This window comes from Schistocerca nitens, chromosome 1, assembly GCF_023898315.1.
Source record: "Schistocerca nitens isolate TAMUIC-IGC-003100 chromosome 1, iqSchNite1.1, whole genome shotgun sequence".
In the NCBI taxonomy this organism is placed as follows: Eukaryota; Metazoa; Arthropoda; class Insecta; order Orthoptera; family Acrididae; genus Schistocerca; species Schistocerca nitens.
Window position 1 is genome coordinate 411,476,938 of NC_064614.1, and position 22,027 is coordinate 411,498,964.

The 22,027-nt window shown below is 38.4% G+C and overlaps 1 protein-coding gene across 1 annotated transcript in view; it reads left to right on the forward strand.

Moving 5' to 3' along the window:
- The window catches only part of LOC126249766 (uncharacterized), a 1,113,531-nt gene that overhangs the window by 424,773 nt on the left and 666,731 nt on the right, over positions 1–22,027 (forward strand). Inside the window, 1 exon segment of the mRNA XM_049951457.1 lies at positions 17,900–17,993. Coding sequence (XP_049807414.1) covers positions 17,900–17,993 — 94 coding nt within the window.

The following is a 22,027-nucleotide window of genomic DNA, read 5'->3' on the forward strand; positions in this document are numbered from 1 at the left end:
CCATAGCTTTCTAAACCTGGTACTTGGAAATTCCATGCTAAACCATATGGCAATATCAGCATAAAAGATGAAGAAATCGTGAATGCCAAAGACAGGAAAGAATGAATTTTGAAACAGAACACTGTATGTCAAAAAAATCTGAGTTATCCTTAAAAGAAACGTATACTGGAAAACTTAAAAATAGTTGAAGACTAATGTAACTAAGCTTCAGCGAGATTGTTTGAATTGCTTCCAAATGTGGGAGAAATGATCTACATCTACATAGATACTCCTCAAGCCACCATATGGTGCATGGCGGGGGGTACCCTGTACCACTACTTGTCATTTCCCCTCCTGTTCCACTCGCAAATAGAGCAAGGGAAAAATGACTGTCTGTACGCCTCTGTATGAATCCTAATTTCTTGTATCTTATCTTCGTGCTCCTTAAGCGCAGTGTATGTTGGTGGCAGTGGAATTATTCAGCAGTCAGCTTCAAATGCTGGTTCTCTAAATTTTTTCAGTAGTGTTTCTCGAAAAGAACGTCGCCTTCCCTCCAGGGATTCCCATTTGAGCTCCCAAAGCATCTCCGTAAAACTTATGTGTTGTTTGAACCTACCAGTAACAAATCTAGTAGCCTGCCTCTGAATTGCTTTGATATCTTGAAAGTTGCCAAAAAATTGCTGAATGGCTATGACTCAGAGATTATGAAACATTATGTATATCACAAAATCCCAGCTAGTAGAATCTTGTTGCGAAAGAAGCAGTAGCTAAAAGTCTGACACTTCAAAAAAATTCTCTCCCTAGAGAAAGAGTAATTTTTCATCTAATTTATATGAAGTGAAATGAATACTCCACAAATTAAGAAAACAAAAAGTGTCATAAGTAAATGACATAGCAGCTGAAATAGCTTGTAGGTGTGTACTTCAGAAAGATCCTGTGCAGCTTCATTCTAAAAAATATGGAAAAGAGATGAAATATCAGAGCATTGTAAAAAAAAGGGAAGAAATTGTGGATACAAAGAGTTGCAAGAGAACCTCCCTCCTCCTCTGCCAAATGGACATTATCAGACAACATCAGAGAAGATTCTGAGAGGAATGCTCATACGCTGAACAAATCTTTATACTATCTCAGTAATCATAAATTGCACAATAACAAAAGAAAGCTATTTTGTAATTTTTTGTAGTCCTCCAAAAATTGTATTATGCACTCCACACTCTCTTAAGTAAGGGACAAGTACAAGAGCAAACAAAATCAAGAGCCTAATTCTTGCTGAACATTTCTAGGCTATCTGTGATTGTAACGAAATGAACTATTTACTATATGCTGGGGGGAGGGGGGGGGGGGGGGGCAGGCTGGGATTGAGAATGGGAAGAGGCACCACAAAAACTGAAATTCTAAATCAAGAGCCTAATTCCTGCTGAACATATCTAGACTATCTGAGATTGTAACGAGATGAACTATTTACTATATGCTTGGTGGGGCGGGGGGATCAGGCTGGGATTGAGAATGGGAATAGGCACCACAAAACTGAAATAAAAACCACATTAAACCAGAAGTCAGATACAGTGTAGTCGAATTAAGTGCAGCTGACACAGTTAATTTTGTTAAAGATATAAATGCATGCCTTATTTTAAAAAAAAATGTGCTGAAAAAAAGAGAGGCCATCAAATCTTAATGTAAAAAAGATTGCGAGACAAAAATTTTAGTCACACCTTTATCGCTAAAAGCCTGACTTTGAATATATCAGCAGAGTTGGAAAGAACTATATACTTTGCAGAAATAATTCAAACCACTGGATTAACTAAAAGATGCAAATGATGCTATAACCAGGAAGTCTGTGATGGCTTGGTAAAGTTAACTTACTGTGTCCAGGAAATTATTGGTGTAGAAATGAAAAGATTTATGTCTCAAAATAATTATTAATCACCATAAAAAATGTCAGAGGTGAAAGTTGTACTTTGGGCTCAACAGGTGTAGGTCATGTCCATAAGAAAGGACAGGGAGTCACTCCAAAGCATTGTTCTTAATGGATTTATTTAGCCGTGGCCATGTTGTCATTGACACTGACTGCTACATGCTGGCTGTGCAGTCCTGTAAAAATACACAATTCTTACAATAATGTCATAAAGGAGCAGGATTCTATATGACAAAGTAATGATGGTCCCTATATAAGGCAAAATTAAGGAAAACCTTGTGACAAGAAAATAAGAGATGCTTACATATCAAGAAATAGATACAAAATATTCTTCTGCTGGAGATTGTACATTGTTAGAGACCAAGTTTTAAGTACAGAGAATAAATATGAGGCAGGAATGCAAATAATTTACTAGTGTAGCGAATATCAAATTAGGGGTTTTGCTTGTCACATTCCGGGAAGAGATGGGCAACATATTACTACCGCCCACATATATCTCGCGTAATGATCACAACGAAAAGATCCGAGAAATTAGAGCAAATACGGAGACTTACAAGCAGTCGTTCTTCCCACGCACAATTCGTGAATGGAACAGGGAAGGGGGGATCAGATAGTGGTACAATAAGTACCCTCCGCCACACACCGTAAGGTGGCTCGCGGAGTATAGATGTAGATGTAGATGTAGATGTAGATTGTCTTCATTTGAACAAGTTATTTGGTTAGAGCACCAAAGAAAAATCAATAGAGGGAATATGGTTTAAAATCTGAATTCCACAGTTTATTTATTTCAGTCATAATTGTAATCTATTAAATTATATCTTGTATCAGATATTGGTATTTATTTCTTTTCTCTTTTGAATTACAACTTGTTTCTTTGTTTTAATTTTTGAACCCATTGAACCTGTTACAATCTCTTTATACTTTAAGAATTTCCACTCTATTCACAATATTCTGGTTCTTTCTTCTTCCAAATAAAATGTCAACCTTGCACAAGTAAGTGCAGGTTGGTATGTTTTTAGCCTTATTTTATATTTTTCATTGGGCAAAAATAACAAAAAGTCATTCCTTTTTTGGAACACAGTTTTATTGAAAAAAGTATGTGCTGCAGTTCTGCAATTTTGAGATATTATTATGTTACAGTTTTGACATATGAACTATTGCATTTCTGGTGTGTTACTTGATATGAAATGTCTTGAAACAGTTATTGGTTTGTTGATCTGTGCTTAATCTATACATTTAGGAAATTTGCATCTAATCCTCTTGTTGGTTCATACTGGTCAATGGACAACTTGGTCCTGATGTATAGGTTTCAGTGGCAAATTCTGTGTGGGGGTTTGGTGTGTGTGTGTGTGTGTGTGTGTGTGTGTGTGTGTGTGTGTGTGTGTGTTTTATATATATATATCTAAAAACACAGATGATGTGACTTACTGAACGAAAGTGCTGGCACGTCGATAGACACACAAACATACACACGAAATTCAAGCTTTCGCAACAAACTGTTGCCTCATCAGGAAAGAGGGAAGGAGAGGGAAAGACGAAAGGATGTGGGTTTTAAGGGAGAGGGTAAGGAGTCATTCCAATCCCGGGAGCGGAAAGACTTACCTTAGGGGGGAAAAAAGGGGGTATGCACTCGCACACACACACACACACACACACACACACACACACACATATCCATCCGCACATACACAGACACAAGCAGACAGCAAAAAAATGTCTTCTTGTGTCTGTGTATGTGTGGATGGATATGTGTGTGTGTGCGAGTGTATACCCCCTTTTTTCCCCCTAAGGTAAGTCTTTCCGCTCCCGGGATTGGAATGACTCCTTACCTTCTCCCTTAAAACCCACATCCTTTCGTCTTTCCCTCTCCTTCCCTCTTTCCTGATGAGGCAACAGTTTGTTGCGAAAGCTTGAATTTCGTGTGTATGTTTGTGTTTGTTTGTGTGTCTATTGCCTGCCAGCACTTTCGTTCGGTAAGTCACATCATCCGTGTTTTTAGATATATTTTTCCCACGTGGAATGTTTCCCTATATATATATATATATATATATATATATATATATATATATATATATTTTCTGATGACACCTTTCCCATTGACAGTAGAGATAGAAAATACATCATTATCACCATCAGCAGATGGTAGACAACCTGCCCATATGATCCTTCATCCTGATCTGTAGCTTCAACAGTTCTAATAATTCCAACAGTTGTAATAATAATAATATATATATCTAAAAACACAGATGATGTGACTTACCGAACGAAAGTGCTGGCAGGTCGATAGACACACAAACATACACACGAAACAGTCCACCTGGAATTATTACAACTGTTGAAGCTACAGATCAGGATTAAGGATCATATGGGCAGGTTGTCTACCATTTGCAAGAAACTGATGGTGATAATGATGTATTATATATATGTTTTTCAGCTTCCACAAGCTCTTCTGTTTATAGAATGAGATTTTTACTCTGCAGCGGTGTGTGTGCTGATATGAAACTTCCTGGCAGATTAAAACTGTGCTGGACCAAGAATCGAACTCGGGGCGTTTGGCAAAGTTTTAATCTGCCAGAAAGTTTCTTGTGTTTATTTTTCTCAATACTTCCGTCAATTAAAACTGGAATTTTGCTGAATTAATTGCTTTACACAAAACCATTTTTCTCTGAATACAAGTTTGTGTAACAACCAGGAAGTTGCTACAGTCTTATCAAGAAAACTTAAAAAAAAAAAAAAAATACGCACATGCCAGTTCTTGCTCGTCAGGAGTATTTTGTATCCTTCATGGTACTGTTGACCAGATCCACTCTGCCTGTCTACTGATGTAGCAGTGTGTGATATAAGCTGAGGATTTGGATCTGACTGAGGCGTGCTAGAGTAGTCCGTGCTGTTGTGGTGTCTACTCTGTCCAGATGGCATCGTGGTCAGCACATCTATCTAGTAAGCAAGGATCTGTGTTCGAATCCTGGCGTGGCACAATTTTTCAACTTTCCCCATGATATAAATCAATGCCACTGGCTGCTAATGTCTTCAATTTCTTTGTGCCTTGATTCATAGTGGCTGCAGAATCAAAATTATGTCTGCTCTTTCCACTTTATCCGAAGAACAAGCACCACATACTTAACAAAGAAACTGATGTAAAGTAACACTGGTATATAAAAAAAGGCCTCAGTTTCCATGTGATGCTGGTTTTTGTAAATTCTTATTCCAGTCTATGTATTATAACATTATACGTGTCTGGAAAAAGGAAATTACACAAATTAATCAAAGAAACGGGCAACATAAGAGTAAAGGAAGATGAATAAACATATGTAATACGGTGAAGTGATAAAAAGTCACAGGATATCCCCTAATATTGTATCAGACCTCCTTTTGCCAAATGTAGCGCAACAACTCGAAGTGGCATGGACTCAAAAAGTAGTTGGAAGTCCCCTGCAGAAATATTGAACCATGCTGCCTCTATAGCCGTTTTCAGTTGTGAAATTGTTGCCAGTGGAGGATTTTATGCACAAACTGTCCTCTTAACTATGCCATATAAATGTCCTATGAGATTCATTTTGAGTGATCTGGTTGGCCAAACCATTTGCTCGAACTGTCCAGAACGTTCTTCAAACCAATCATGAACAATTGTGGCCCAATTACATTGGGGGAGGGGAGCAATTTTTTGTCTTGCTCATAGGATTTTTGTACAAAAAGAATTTGGGCTATTTATACAGGTACAATGCATTTCTTCTTCTGAATTCGCACAAAACACAACTCAATTCACAAGTAAGCACTCTCTCACTGTTGATAATGATAAAACAAGCACAACATGACACGATGTGATGCAGTGCAACTTAAGCAAGGCTCATCAGCCTTCTCCATGTTCTGGCGGTGAAGGTTGGAACTGAGGATCATGTATAGAATTCTTTGTATACATATTTCAGTTGTTTAACAATAGTTACATCCACAAAAAATAAATAAAAAAATTGATTAAGGAATATCAGAGTAACCAATATGCAGCATTTTCAAGTATGTAGCACTTTAAAGTTATTTTATAGATAGAGGGTGCTATATCATGAAAACTGAGCCTGACAGGCAAAAATTAATTTCGTTTTTGAATTCAGTAACCACTATTTAGCTAAGGATATCATTCACATTCTTTGTGGCAAAAAATGCTGTTGACCAGTGTAGCTATCAAAATACAGATGATGGTTTTGATATCTTGGAATATCCCTTGCTAGGTGTGCAACTGTATTTGAGGATGTTCTCATATTATGTTCTCCTTTTTGTACAAAGTTCTCTTTACCTGTTTCAATCTTAAACTTATGACAAAACACTGATACAGCAATGAGCACAAATATTTTATATTGCCACTTGTGTGATTTGTTCAGCGTGTACTGTTTCAATGCTGTTATGAGATCTGGTTGAGTACATTTGGTTATCATCAGACAGATACTACTGGAGGAGGGGGGGGGAGGGGGGGCACTTTGCCAAATGTTTCATTGAGTTTATTTGCCACAGGTCTTATTTTGAACGACTTATTGCAGGCAAGGCATGTAGCAGGAAGCATGTTGCTGTTCTCTAAATTAATCGGCCTGTATTATCTTCTAAAATTTGTTACAAGGCATGATCTCTCTCACATCATGATTGCCAGTGGCTTTTCACTTTTGACAGACATATTGAAGACATTTATAAAACGATATCCATGAAATCAGACATGTACATAGCTGTCACTAAGAAATTCTATCCCACATTACTTTTATAATTTCACCTGTATACAAGTATTGGAAAAACTGTTTTGGATTGTCTATCTCTAGAATAGCTGTTGAAAAGAGTGTGCCACCCAGAAACTATGAATGTTGTTCATTTCAAAATTAATGCTTCCTCCTTCCACGGAACATCTTTGTTAGTGGTATATCCTGGAATGAACAGAGATTTTCCAGCCTGCTCAGGGCTGACATTGTGATCAGTTTTTTCAGCTTCCACTACATAATCAAGATTTTCACTATTTATCAAATCATGTTTGGAATTTTCATCATCTGTTTCATAAACTGTTTCATGTTCTGAAGCCGAATGTCTGACGAAAGATCATCATATGATAAATCCAGGCTGTCTTCATTCCCCCTCCCAGTTGTTCAGCAAGTTCTAGACCTCGTGGTATTTTAACTGCATACCCATTCTGCAAAATAAATACTACAATGGCTAAGTTATTGAGGAAATATAAAATAAAGCTCATAGCAAGACTGAGTATATACGTGAACTGGTTAGTTTATGCCTTCCTGCATTTCTGTAACAAAGAAATAACTTCACTTAGATATGTAAAATGATATAATTTTACAAATAAATCTATCAGATTGTATAAAATGGTAGTGTACCTTTTGTTGGATACAGTGTCAGTCCATTTTTTGCACTTATCCTTGAAAAAGACTGATGAATATGTGCATAAGGCCATTTGGCAGAGTCATTGAGAACTAAGAAAGGCTAAGAGAACGTTGCAGTTCTGCAGCACTGTGAGTTTTGTGTTTTAAATTTTGAGAAGAACTCAGCATGAGTAGAAAAAGTTAGATTGCTGCTTACCGTAAAGAAGACACGTTAAGTTGCAGACAGACACTATTAAAAGACACTTACACAAAGCTTTTGGCCACAGCCTTCATCAGCAAAAGAGAAACAGAGAAACACACACCATTCAGACATACAAGCATGCACATCTCATGCACACATGACTGTCAACACTGGCAGTTAAGGCCAGAATGCAGCTGTCATGTCGGATGGCAGCAGCAATCTAGAGGGGGCAGGGAAGGGGAAGGAATAGTAGTGTACAGGTGGGGGGGGGGGGGCAGAGGAACACTGTCTGGCGGAGTGTGCAGGGACTGGACTGCCAGCAGGCACAGCATCAGGAGGTTGTGGGCCAAAGGGATGGGAAAGGAGAGGAACGTGGAAAGACGGGTGGGTGGCTTGGCTGAGGGCTGTAAACAAAGAGACTGGGAGACAAGAATGAGGAGGAGATGGTAGGACAGTTGGGCTAGAAATTGTTGGGTGGAGGATCTGGGGACAGTATGTTACCATAGGTTGAGGCCAGGATAATTACGGGAGCAGAGAATGTGTTGTAAGGATTACTCCTATCCGCACAGTTCAGAAAGGCTGGTGGTGGAGGGGAGGACCCAAATGGCTCGGGTAGTGTAACAGCCATTGAAATCAAGCATGTTATGCTCAGCTGCATGTTGTGACTGAGGGTGGTCTACTTTGCTCTTGGCCACTTGGCAGCGGCCATTCATCCTAGTGGACAGCTGGTTTGTAATCATACTAATAACAAAATCTGTGCAGTGGCTGCAGCAGAGTTGGTAAACAACCTGGCTGCTCTCACATGTGGCCCAGACCATCCTGGGGCAGGATAAACATGTGACGGGACTGGAATAAGAAGTGCTGTGTGGGTGGATTTGGCTGGTCTTGCACCTGGATCTAAAAAGGGATATGATCCTTGTGGCAACGGGTTGGGATTAGAAGTGGCGTAGGGATGGACTATGAGATTATGGAGGTTGGGTGGGTGATGTAACACAATTTTAGGAGGGGTGGGAAGCATCTTGGGGTATGACATCCCTCATTTCAGTGCATGATGATAGGTAATCAAAGCCCTGGCACAGGATGTGGTTCAGTCGCTCCAATCTGAGGTGGTACTAGGAGATGAAAGGGGCACTTGTTTGTAGCCAGTTCTTGGGGGGGGGGGGGGGAATTGGGGGTATGAGAGGAAATGACACAGGAGATCTGTTTGTGGACTAGGTCTAGGGAATAGTGCGTGTTTGTGAAGGCCTTGGTGAAACCCTTAACGACCTGAGCAAGGGAGTTCTTGTGACTGCAGTTATGTTGTCCCTGGTTGTTAGAAATACTGCAGATCCCAAAATGGCATTCTTTCTATATGTAGTCCAGCCCCAGACAGATGAAAGAAGACTCCTGCTATCATTTACATAGACTTCTGCTAACATTTACATAGGGTGTTTATGTAGAACATAGGAATGCAGGGAGTGATAGGGGTGAGGAGAGAGAGAGACTCAGGGGAGATATTCTGGGATGGGCCTAAGTATTTGAGGAGAAACTGGAGTTCCTGTTTTATTTCTGGAACGGGCTCACTGTAGCAGGATTTATAGTTGGCTGAATCTGACAGCTAGTGGAGTCCCTTCACCAGGTAATCCCTGTGGTTCAAAACCACAGTGATGGAACATTTGTCAACAGGTACGATTGTAAGGTTGGGATAAATTTTTATGTTGTGGATTGGTATTCTTTCTGCGAATGTTAAAGTTAGTTCCCACATTGGGGAATTTGGGGAGTGATGGTGAGGCAAAGTTTGATGTTAAGAAATTCTGGAAAGCTAACGGAGTGATTAGGGGATAGTGGTGGCAGTTCACAGTAATATGGAAGAGTGAACTGAGTCAGGCAGGGTTCAGTATTGGTTTTGGGTTGAGTGTAATTGGTAGAGTCATAGTATTGTTATTCCATCCTGGACTTTCCAGTATATAATGTTGCACGTTTGAACTAAGGAAGTTCTAAGTAATTATATTGACATCTGGAGGAGTGGAATAAGAAGATGCAAAGCATATGGTGTTTCTGCACTGCTTAGACCAGGGTTTCCCAAACTGTTTTTGACCAAACACTGGTGTTCCGTGAGAAGTGAGTAAGTGCTCTATGAAAAACTAACAATAACGTGGTATTTTTGTTCTTTTCAACATTTTAATGATATCTTTTAAAGTTTCATTATGATTTCTGCATTATTAACTATGTTCTAAAACTGAAATAATCACTGAATACGACATGTTTTCCTCATTTTTTAAAAATAATACCTACTTGCCATTTCATTTTCCTGTGTTGATACAGATCTTTTTTCCGTTGTGGCACAACTTTAATCTGCTATGTAACTCTTAACAATTTCTGTTTTCTGTGGCACCAATATTTCTTCACTCTCCAGCAAGCTGGATGTTTCTGCCTTCTGAACCAAGCTAATTGTTTCTTCGTTATTTTCCTGGAACCTGGAACCCCACAAATATATGTCTTGCTTCTAAAAGTACACTGCCTGAAAAAAACAGTGAAACATCCAATAAAGGAGGAGGAAACAAAATCAAATTTCATGGGTTGAGAGGGTATGTGATGTTACCTCAGTTATTACAATATTGAACCAAATTCACAAGCACTGGGCAGTATGAGCTGACTTATCAGTATGATGTTGCACCTCCTCTGGTTGGGTTGCATGCACTAATTTGGTTACAGAGGTTATCCTAAAGCCATTGTGTCATCTCCTGAGGCAAGTTGACACAAATCTGTTGTAACTGGCCATTTGTATCCTGTATACTGGCACTGAGATGGAGTTGACATCCGAGCTATTTCTATATGTTCTATTGGGGACAGGTCTGGGGACCTTACTGGCCAACAGGAATATTCCTAACATACTCTTTAGAAATTTCATTTCACTCGCTTGAGTTCTGATCTCTTTTCATTGTCCAGGTCTCCTATGCATATGTCAGCATGGGTGTGAAGTATGTCTTGTACAGCACTTTCTTACATTTCATTTGCATCTCCCTTCCCCAGACTAAGCCCCTTACACACTGCTAAAATGCATGGCTCTGTTGTACCCTTTTGCTGACTTCTGCCTCCAATCCTGCATTCACTTCCTAGATATTGAAAGTTATCCATAATTTAAATATCCTGTCCATTAACATTAATTTGTCCCTTGCTTTCTCTGTCTCATCTGGTTACCACCATAGTCTTGCTTTTCTCCACACTGCGTTACATTTCTTATTTCTTGATGTTTAGGGTTCTGTACTCCAATTGGTAAATGGAATCCTTGTAGGATGACTTCATTGCCCCTCTTTCTGTCTATCAGTCTGTCCAACTGTTAATGACTCCTTTTTCTCAGGAACAAGTCAAGGTATGTTACATGCTAAGGTCAATGGCCCTTGGCAGTATAAAAAATTTTAGCTTCTAAGTCAGTGCAATCAAAAGATTAGGCAATTTTTTGATAATGGTAAACTCACTCATCAAAATATGTGGGGTAACTCCCGTTGAGACCACTCTTGAAAAACATGTAGGGTAATTCCCATTGAGCTAGAATCATGAAAGTTGGCAAGAAGCAAGGTGTCACAATATAAATGAAGGAAGAAAATCTGAAAATTGCTACATAATTTGTTATAATATCACACTAAAAATATTTTTTGCCATTAAAAACTTACATTGCATTTGTAATCTGACAAAAATCTCGGGAACTACTGAAGGGATTTTGAACTGGTCTTTAGTAGTTGGTAGAGTGATTCACAAGGAAGGTTTTTGTACATAGTTTACAAATATTTGTGCTTACTGGCTGAGCTGCAGTGAAATCCCTTTTTGCTGTGAAAATGATGCCTTTGCCATCTAGTGGTAAAAGGCGTAAGACTGTCCAACTATCACAACATGCCAGCTCATTCTACATACGAACTTTCCTTGTCATTCTGTGCCATTCTGTAATACTTCAAAGCAAAGTAATACTGGTAACTGATGCAGTATTACACTTGCGTTGTTAGGAATGAATTTCCAGTACCTCATCAAATGCCCACTGAAGTGTTCTACAGAACAATTTGACATACATGTAATAGCTATAACCGTATTGCCTGCTGCATAGTTTTCTTCTCCGGAGTCTTCTCTCAAATCTTACCAGTAATTGCAACAGGGATGAGATCAGACAAAGTCAATACACCTACAATTACCAGCTAGCATAGCATGTTAATATAACTCCAAAATTAATAAAATAAACGAAAAATTGCAATGACTAATGTAGATTTACCCAAAAATTTAAACCCAAAAACTTAAAATTAAAACATTATCTGAGGTCTTGGAGTTCACGGGACCAATACCCTGCCAGTATCACTATCAATAAAAGGCAAAAACTGTTGAGATTCTCAGTTCCCAGGATGAATGAACTATCTGAAAACATAATTTAAGTTTGTACACAACCCTCATAGTGTGAGTCCTGCTCGCATTTGCCTAGGTTGTTTCTTCTTCTTCTTCTTCTTCTTCTTCTTCTTTTTATTAAAGATTTCTACTACTTTTGTACAGCCTTACTGTTGGTCCCCCACACCACAATATCAATGGCAAATAGCAGCAACTTAATTTCCCTTCCTCTGTGAGCTTCTTTAGTCGCTTTCACAACTTCTCCCATCATTATCTTATATAATAATGGTGACACCACACTTTCTTGTCTCAACATTGTAACATTTCTAAACCAATCAGTTCTTTCAACTTCGGCCTGTACACAGTTGAGGCTTTTGTCGTATGTTGCTTGAAGAATTTCAGTTGTTTGTTTTCGAACTCCCTTTCTCTCCCAGGTCACCCATATGTTTTCTTTGGGGACGGTATCTTAAGCCTTCTCAGAGTCAAGAAATCTTATCACCAGGTCTTTCTCATACTCCCAATTCATTTCTCTCAATTGTCTCATACTAAAGATTGGGTCCACTGTTCATCTACCATGTCAAAAGCCTCACTGCTCCTCTTCTAAACATCTTTCCATTTTTTCCCTCAATTTTCTTTCCAGTATCCTCTCTCTTATTTTTGCTGTTTGTGATATATGTGATACCGTTCAGTAAATTTATTGTACAATCTTCGTTGTGTATTTGGGAAACATTCTTGTTACTAGGTGATGTCGCTTGTGCATATGTAATACTTTTTATAATGCAGATGTTAGTCTTATGACAGTTCATGAATGGGTTTATTGATGTTTTTGGTAAGATTTTAGAGGTTAGGAAGGTTCAGATGTGACTGATAACATCCATTGAATACTTTTTATGAGAATATCTCCATAATCTACAGATGGGAACTGTAGAGAATAAATCATTCAGTGTAAAAAAGATGACATATCATATCTCGGAGAAAAATAAAAATTATGCCTTTGATAAGACTACAAATCTTGTATCTTTACATTTTTCAAAAGTGCTGTACCTTCCTCCAAGAAACAGGGCCTTTCCACAATACTTTAAGCATTTAGTAACAGCAGTAACATCCTTCACAGAAATTAGTTTAATTATAATTAAAGTACTCAAAAATAAAAGTTGTTATGGTGTTACTACAATTTCAGTCAGAATTCTGAAGGGTTATTTTAACTAAATAAGTCATGTCATTAGTTATGTCTCACTAACATGGGATTTTTTGTTAAAACAGAATGAAAGCACCATTATTGAGAATCTCTTTACAGGGAAGAAAATGATAAATCTAAATAATTATCATCCAATTTCCTATCTTCAACTCTTTCCAAAATATTAAAAAAAGTCCCATTATTTACTTATATCATCACAGTTTGGACTTCCTAGTGCCATTTGTACTTTTACTCACCAAATGTTAAAAGCTGTAAACAACAAAATATTGTAGGAGGTATATTTTGTGATCTGTCAGAGGCATAGGATTGTGTGGATCATGATAGGCTCTTAGAAAAGCTTAAGTCTATGGAATCTATGGTTTTAATAACAACTTTTGGAATTATACTCTACAAAAAGAGTGCAAAAAATTATGCTGAATAATTCAAATAATATTGGAAAGAGAGAGAATTTTAGTGCTTAGAAAGAAATCACATAGGGAGCCTTCAAGGTTGAATTTTGGCTCCACTTCTCTTTCTGATACAGGATGAACATGAGCTCCATGAACAAAATTATAGATGTCGGTCAGGCATGTTTTCTGAGTACTCTAGTAAAAGTAATGACTCGTGTCCATGAGCTATTACAGAGTAATTGTATTTCGTTGCCGTAATTGTATTTCGTTGCCACACTTCATATTTGTATCTGTATTACTGTGTTGCACTAAAAATATTTGCACAACAATTCAGACATCAACAGTATGCATTTGTGTGTCATGTTTGAAAACAGACTTGTCCAGTTCACACATGGTACTTGCCGCTGATGACACTAGTTCTCACCTTACTCTGCAATCTCAAGATTGCATTTAGTACTGCTCAGTTATGTCTCAGGTTAGATTTTCCAGCAGTGTTAGTTATACGTTAACAGCGATTGACAGCAGTATGGATAGGATTATTAATGAGTTGAGCTATGTGCATCTCGTGTTAGGGTTCACTGATACCAGTGGAAGAGAGCACAAAAATGCTGTTCAAAGCTGTTCCTGTAGTAATGGTAACAACATCACAGTACTTTTGCATTTATAACTTATTCTGTGTTTCTGTTGTATATTTTGATAATTACACATTAAAGCTTTTCCAGTGTTGTGAAAGTATTTTCACAGGAATAAATTGATGGTAAAAAAACTGAATAAGTCAAAAGTACATTATTACTCTGTAATGAACCACTGGGGTCCACAGATCCCTCATACCAAATATTCAGAAAATATCTCTGCCCAACACCCAAATCTTTGGCATGTAAATGGCCACAGGCTTAACATACATTGGGCAGAGGTAATACTTTTTGCAAATGCCAAAGTTCTATTATTAGCCTTATTGAAGAGAAAGCAGCAGAAAAAGTTTGTTAACAGTGCTTTTGAAATAATTATTAAGTGGTTCTCTGAAAAAGGATTCCCCTTTAATTTTGAAACCAAAATGTGTGCAACAAATGGAATATCACCATCAATGAACAGTAGTCAGTAAACAGGGGGACAGAATATTCAGTGTTTGTGTGTACATATTGGTGAAAACCTGAACTGGAAGAAACTTATTACAGATCGGCTGCAGCAACTAAGTTAAGCAACATTTGCTCTTCATATAATCGCTAGTTTTGTAAACGAACAACTCTGTGTCGTAACTTTTTTGTGTGTTTACACTCATAATATCTTACAACAAATTTCTGGAGTAATTTATCTCATAAAATGAGAGTATTGTCTGTACCAAAGTGAGCTGTGAGAATAATATGTGGGTTCATCCACAATCATTTTGTAGGTGCCCCTCATGGATTTAAGCATTTCAATCACTTTTTTACAGTGTGTATATTTGGTAATGAAATTCTTTATAAATAATACATAATTTGAGAAGACTAGTGATATCCATTCATACAACACTAAAAGAAAAATTGCCTGTTATTACCCATTATTAACATGTTGACTGCCACACACTTAGTGATGGATGTTGCACAGTCAGGCCAGGCCAGCACAGACACATGGCATGAGGCTCCGCTGTGGCCACCAGTGCACATATGGCAGCCAATATGTTCAAGCTGTCAGTGGCTCAGTGAGAAGTTCAACACGCATCAACAAAAATGTTTGATTTTTCGGCCAATAACTTTAAATGTTGGATTGTCGCAGAGCAAATTTTAAATCTAGCCTAAAATTGATTTTGATAGACAACTCCTAATCTATAGATGAATTTTTAACTAAAAGCTAGTGCCGTGTGTAACTTACAAGAAAAGTAAATTTAAGTCTATCATTAATTGCATGATTAGTATTGAGAACTGTGTTTATTCTTATAAAAATTAAACCTGTGTGCCATTTAGTAACCTGTAAATGCCCAGCCTGTAGCTGTACTAACAGACAAATCATGTATGTATAGCTGCATGTAGAACCTGTAACTGTGTTGTGTTAATCCTTTAAAAATCTGCAGCAGAACTTCTTGTTAGGTATGTTAGAGACAGGATGTAACAGTTGGTTCAAACATTTAGGGAAGAACAGAAAATTGACTTGAAACGGGCAACCAGAATTAAAAATGAAATTGACTTATTTTATCAAACAGCAAAAACAAAAAAACAAAAAGCTGCTTGACAGAAACCTTATAGTAATATCACAAATCATTTATGAAGTATGAGGAATTTCTGTGTATTGTGGAACACCCTTTGTATAGTTTTATCAGAAATGTGATCTATAGATTCAGTTTTATCACAGAAAGACATCAGAGGTTTTTTAGGGTGGCAGGGGGGGGGGGGCTAGAAGTAGGAGTTTATCTCAGCAAAACCATTTTCTGCTACAGTAAAAGACATTTTGTCAGCAAGTATTACCTGAGTAGCCTTTGGTTTCTGAATGGCATTGTTTTATTTTATTAAGTTGAAGAAAAATTTCAAAAACAAATTGGCAAACTCAGCAAAGCCAGGCTGAAAATTAACTACAGTGCGCTCAGGTTAATGTGGAATCAGTACTATGAAGTTCATTTGCAATCCACATGATTACTCTGCAATTCACAATTAATTGCGGGGCAGAGGGACTAAAGAGTAACCGTAATATCACTGCATGACTTCATGAGTTTTTGTACTTAAGAGAAATGTGGTATTTCAAAAGTAATTTCCCAGTGTACCAATAACATGAAACCCATTATCACAATTTACTCTCAGTCCTAACCTGTAGCATTGGAACAAAAATTTGAAATGTGGAAAACATTTTACAAAATTACCCAACAGGCAGTCGAAAGAAGCAGCTCTGGAATAATGAAAAGGAATGAGATGACACATGTATAGGTATGAGAAAAGAGAATATTTTTGGGATTTCACTGTGGCAGTTATGAAATTAAATTCCTGTTTAGAGGGCATAAACCTAAAAAAATAAAGGAAAGAACAACATTTGCAAAAATGTGGGAGAGGTGTCTATCTGATAGTGGATGAAAATAATATTCGGGGTTCACAAACATCTGTCTTGTAGGCATCTGTTCACATAATTGAGTTTATTAACTGAATCTGTTCTAAGGAATTTTCATTGATTAAATTTTGTTTGCAACATTTCATTTGAGTTTGGGAGTATTAGCAATTTTCAAAAACGCAACACTAGAAGGAAAAATGATTAACTGTCTGGTGCTAAACAGAGAGAAGAACCAGAGGTTTATAAACATGTAAAGGAAGAAAAGATGTCCAGAGGGCAAACAAGAAAATGAGATCGAGAGTTACACAACTTAATAGAATGGACCGTACGCTTATATGTTTCGTAATGGCAATATAATGTACTTGGATAGATAAAAAAAGTCTACTCACCGAGCAGTGGCAGAACACATGCATGAAAGAAGGTTATAATTAGGCAAGCTTTGGGAGCTGGTGGCTCCTTTTTCAGGCAGAAGGGTTGAAGAGGAAGGAAGAGGGGTGAAGGAAAAGGACTGGAGAGGTCTATGAAAAGGGGTGCATTTCGGAAAAGTCAACCAGAAGTCAGGGGAGACTTACCCAATCTGGCAAGCTTCCCCTGACCCATGGTCCTAGGTGACTTTTCTGAAATCTACCCATTTTCTTCGACCTCTCCAGTCCTTTTCCTTCACCCCTCTTCTTTCCTCTTCAACCCTTCTGCTTGAAGAAGGAACCACTGGCTCTAAAAGTTTGCCTAATTATAACCTTCTTTTTTGTGCGCATTCTGTCCCCCCATGGAGAGCAAAGTTTTTATCTATCCAATTACATTATGTATCTAAAAACAAAGATGATGAGACTTACCAAACAAAAGCGCTGGCAGGTCGATAGACATACAAACAAACAAACACAAACATACACACAAAATTCTAGCTTTCGCAACCAACGGTTGCTTTGTCGGGAAAGAGGGAAGGAGAGGGAAAGACGAAAGTATGTGGGTTTTAAGGGAGAGGGTAAGGAGTCATTCCAGTCCCAGGAGCGGAAAGACTTACCTTAGGGGGAAAAAAGGACAGTCCGGGATTGGAATGACTCCTTACCCTCTCCCTTAAAACCCACATCCTTTCGTCTTTCCCTCTCCTTCCCTCTTTCCCGACGAAGCAACCGTTGGTTGCGAAAGCTAGAATTTTGTGTGTATGTTTGTGTTTGTTTGTTTGTATGTATGTCTATTGACCTGCCAGTGCTTTTGTTTGGTAAGTCTCATCATCTTTGTTTTTAGATATATTTTTCCTGTGTGGAATGTTTCCCTCAATTACATTATGTGTTTCATTAATTGCACATGACTGAAGACTGTGAGTGAATGTTTGTGGTTTTTATTTATCTCTTTTTATCTGTAGTTCTTCTGCAAAGAACATTTCTTTTCAAAATCATAACTAAGATAGCCATTATTGTTGTAGTCTAACCTTTCCATGCCCATTTCCTATCTTCTATGAAAATTTGTTACACTGAACATTGTGAGGTATACTTGAATGCATTTTGACATTATTTGCAGGATGAACGAGAACGTATTGAGAAAATGGGTGGTTGTGTGATGTACTTTGGAACATGGCGAGTGAATGGTCAGCTTGCAGTTTCCAGAGCTATTGGTGAGAAAAGAAATAAACATACTAAAACATTTATTAAAATACAGTTTACTTTCAGTGTATTTTTGAATGGAAATGCTCTGTATTCAACTTTATATCAAAGCAAGAAAATCTTGTCATTAATCTAGTCTTGGACTATTTATTGCTCTTTTCACATGGTCCTCTTTTTTTCCATTTATTTCCTGATCTGGAAAAGAAGTGCAATCTCCTCATTGACATAGCATCTAAGTTATTCAAAGTATGTTGTTACAAACTACATTTGGCATATGGTTTCTGGAAGCAAATATGAACAAGTTTTGTGGTTGCCCAACACACAAACAAGCTAGGTATAAATGTCTATGCTAGAAATTCAGTTCTTTTAAATTCAATAGACGTGGCAGTAAATGTATGGGCATGAGAGTTGGAACAACCACAAACTCTTTCTCAAGTGAAGGAAGCTAGTGGCACTGGCAAAACACAGAAGGACTGCAGACCATCCATTAAAAATCTCCACATGTTCTGGTACATTGCTGGATACTTCATTAACAGAGTATAGTGCATTTGCAGCAGGAGGGCCCAGGCACTTCATGGAAATCAAAAAGCAAGTGACAACATAATGAGAGAACTGCTGCTAGGCCATGTCCTGATGTCAACTTGGCAAGATGTGACTGCAGTGGACTCTGCTGTGCTGCTCCCTATGTTGTCCAGGATGAAGAAAGTGGGCAAAAGCCTGAGGCGGGCTGCAGCTTGTGCCTCACTAACTTCAAATGGCTGCAGGACTGCATTTTGATGCTTCTGCTGGATGCACTCACGTAATGTTGACATTCCCAGTTTTTGATGAACTCTTCAGTATGTCTAAGCAAGCGATAGTCCATTAAGGAACCAGTGCTTTGTAATATGCTTACTGTGGTGTGGGACAAAGGATACCTTGCATAGTTTTCCTGTTGAGTTTGATTATATATTTCTGCCCTTGTCCAATTTGGAGCACAGCTCTGCTAACGCATATGAGAGCTGTTTCCATTTAGTAATTATGAAAAATGTTGGCTGCACCAGATTATTTATTATAGCGTTTGGATGCCAAGTTTCACCAGTCTCGAGCCCCATACAATGAGTACTAACATTTTCAGCAGCCACCAAGATGGGTCTGTCATCTGAACTAGTAGTACATCAATAAATTTTTCTATAATTCATCATTGTTATGTACACTTGTACAGAACACCCAGTGGGATGTGAGCAAGACGGAAGAATTGATTGTGTCATGGGTGATTGAGAGTCATAAATACAATTGAGAAAATCTATGTTTACTGCAGCAGTATGGTTTACTGTGGGATCTTCGATGAAAGATGGGGTTAGCCTGATTACAATTCTCATAAGTGAATTGGGGGGATGGGGGGGGGGGGGGGAACTAAATACATTTGATGGGAACAGCAATCTTACAAGATGAATGTGAAATAATAGAGAGAGGCAGAAGTGGGCATTCAAAGGCTGTCTGCTCCACAGCAAATGATAATTTCAAGAGAGCAAGATTCGAAAGTGCCTCCATGTAGTCTGATGTAAGAGTTAGTGACGTGGCTGCTTGCCCACATCTCCTGATCTGTTATTTTGAGACTGTGGGATTAAGCTACATTTTTGTGTGGACTCTGAGCTACTGAATGGACTGATTGAGCGTGCATGGGTCTGTGGTGCTAGTCTTCTGTCAGCCTCAGCATCAGACAGGCAGCTTGTTCTTCTCCTTCCTTTTTTTTTTGTGCATTTCACCATTTCTATGTCATCTTCCTCACCAAATAGTAATTGATATCCATTAATGTTCACACCACCTTGAGTACCATGACTGTTGTATTTCTTAAGCCATACCATCTTACACTATCTGGAAAGATGCAGACATAGTGCTTTTATACAATTCCCATTCCTATACAAATTAATCTGCTACTGGGTGCTTGCAAAAGAGATTACCATAAAGTTTATCTTTTGAGCAATGACAACAATGGCATGGACTCAGCTGATTGGACAGCTATGTCTTATGATGCAATCAGTGTGATCATTCACTATGAGATATATGATTGGGGTCAGTACCGTTGGCCATCCCTTGTGTATCATGGAGGCACTGAGCTTTCCACTGCACGTGGCAAGGGCCTGCACTGAGTAACTCTGTTCAGTTCAGATCAACACTGTGAATTCTCTGCCTGGGTCAAAAACTTGTGGATGATAGCCTCCAGAGAACCCTAAGTCGAATCAGATGGATAGGACACTGCAGCCCTCACTTGTTCTGTGAATATGAATTATCTCATAAAAAATGCAGAACACACTGTCCCATGCCTTACAGGCTCACTTGTAATGAGTGCAGGGGTTTTACCCTTGGATGTCCAAATCACGGAAGTTTATCTGGACCGGCGAGTAACAGGGTGCAGCGCACAGTGTTTCCCAACTGACAGAAGTATCCTCTAATGATATTGTTTACAAGTGATGAAAAAGGGGCCCCCTTCAGTTAATATGTGTCATTTTATTCAGCTGTAGCATCACATTGCAGACCTCTCCGTTAAGCAAAACAGTGTAATGCTCTACAGATTTAGAAAATTGCAACAGTGCTCCAATGACCACACCTTGACAGTGAATTAATGTGCTCAGTCATCATGATCACGGAGTGCCCATATTGAGAACATCCTAGGTGCTTCAGATAGTGATGTACATGCCTTGGAAAGCAAATGGTGCACTCAAAGAAAGGGAAAGTTTTTGGTATACTGTGCAGTCTATACCACCACTAGATACTGCCCTTATAGAAGAGAGAGGAGGTGCAAAACTCCACTGTGGAGGTGTTCATAATTTAAGTTTTCAACGTACTACGTATATTACCTTCAGTTACAAAATTAATGTAAAATTGTTTACTCAGTTACACAGGTGTCCCGCAATACATGCACAAGGACTCTACATCAAAATAGTCACAAAAATATGGAAATGTGCAGGAGTATGGAAACTGTTTCGCTCAACTCGTACTTATGATGATAGTGATGTGTTTGGTGTGTTCAATACGGGTTACTCGCATTCAAATAAAATAAAGGGAATATTAGGTTTTAATGCCCCACTGACAGTGATTAACATTTATCTGTACTTCTGCGGTATAGGGACATGTGACATACTTCTGTATTGCGCTTTCTCTGAGTATTGTCACATTGCAGGCTGAATTACTTATTGGAACAACTAGTGTGCTTATCTTGTTGGAAGATAGAAGAACAACCAGTTCAGTGTACATTTATCAACACTGCAGCAAGTCTGAGAGAATTTGATCGCTCTGTAGCTGAAGTAGTTTGGGAGAACAGCAGGGGAAAAAAGGAGAATTTGAAACAATTTGGTCTTGTAACCACAGGACAAGCTACACAGCATTGTTAATAAAGATTGTAACAGGAAATTCAGTTTTTTCCCCCTGGAGTCCTCGACTACATTGCTGGGTGTCAGTTTTTTGTTTGCTGTTTGAGGTTATCGCAAGCTGTGAGTACTGTGCCACTTGCTCATGTAACACCTAAAACTACATTTACAGTAACTAAATGCACAGTAAAAGGGTGTTATGTTTGCATTGTTTTTGTTGTTCTCTTGAGTCTGACTGGTTTGAGGCAGATCTATCCTTTGCAATCCTCTTCATCTCTATATAGCTATTGCAACCTACATGCATTTGTAGTCAAGCATGGGTCTCTCTCTCTCTCTCTCTCTCTCTCTCTCTCTCTCTCTCTCTCTCTCTCACACTCTCTCTTGCTCTCTTTCCCTCCCCCCTTCTCTCTGTCTTTTTCTCCCAAACCCCCTCCCCCCCCCCCCCATTTTTTTCGTTCATTACTAAATTGAAAGTTTGTTGATGCCCCGTGATGTGTCCTATCAAACAATCCCTTCTTTTGTCAAGTCGTGCCACAAATTACTTTTGCCCCACAATTCAGTTTAGTACCTCCTCATTAGTTTTTCGACCAACCAATCTAATCTTACAGATTTCTCTGTAACATCACAATTCAAAAGCTACTATTCTCTGCTTCTCTGAAATGTTTATCCTGTACTTATCACGAGGCTACACTCAAGAC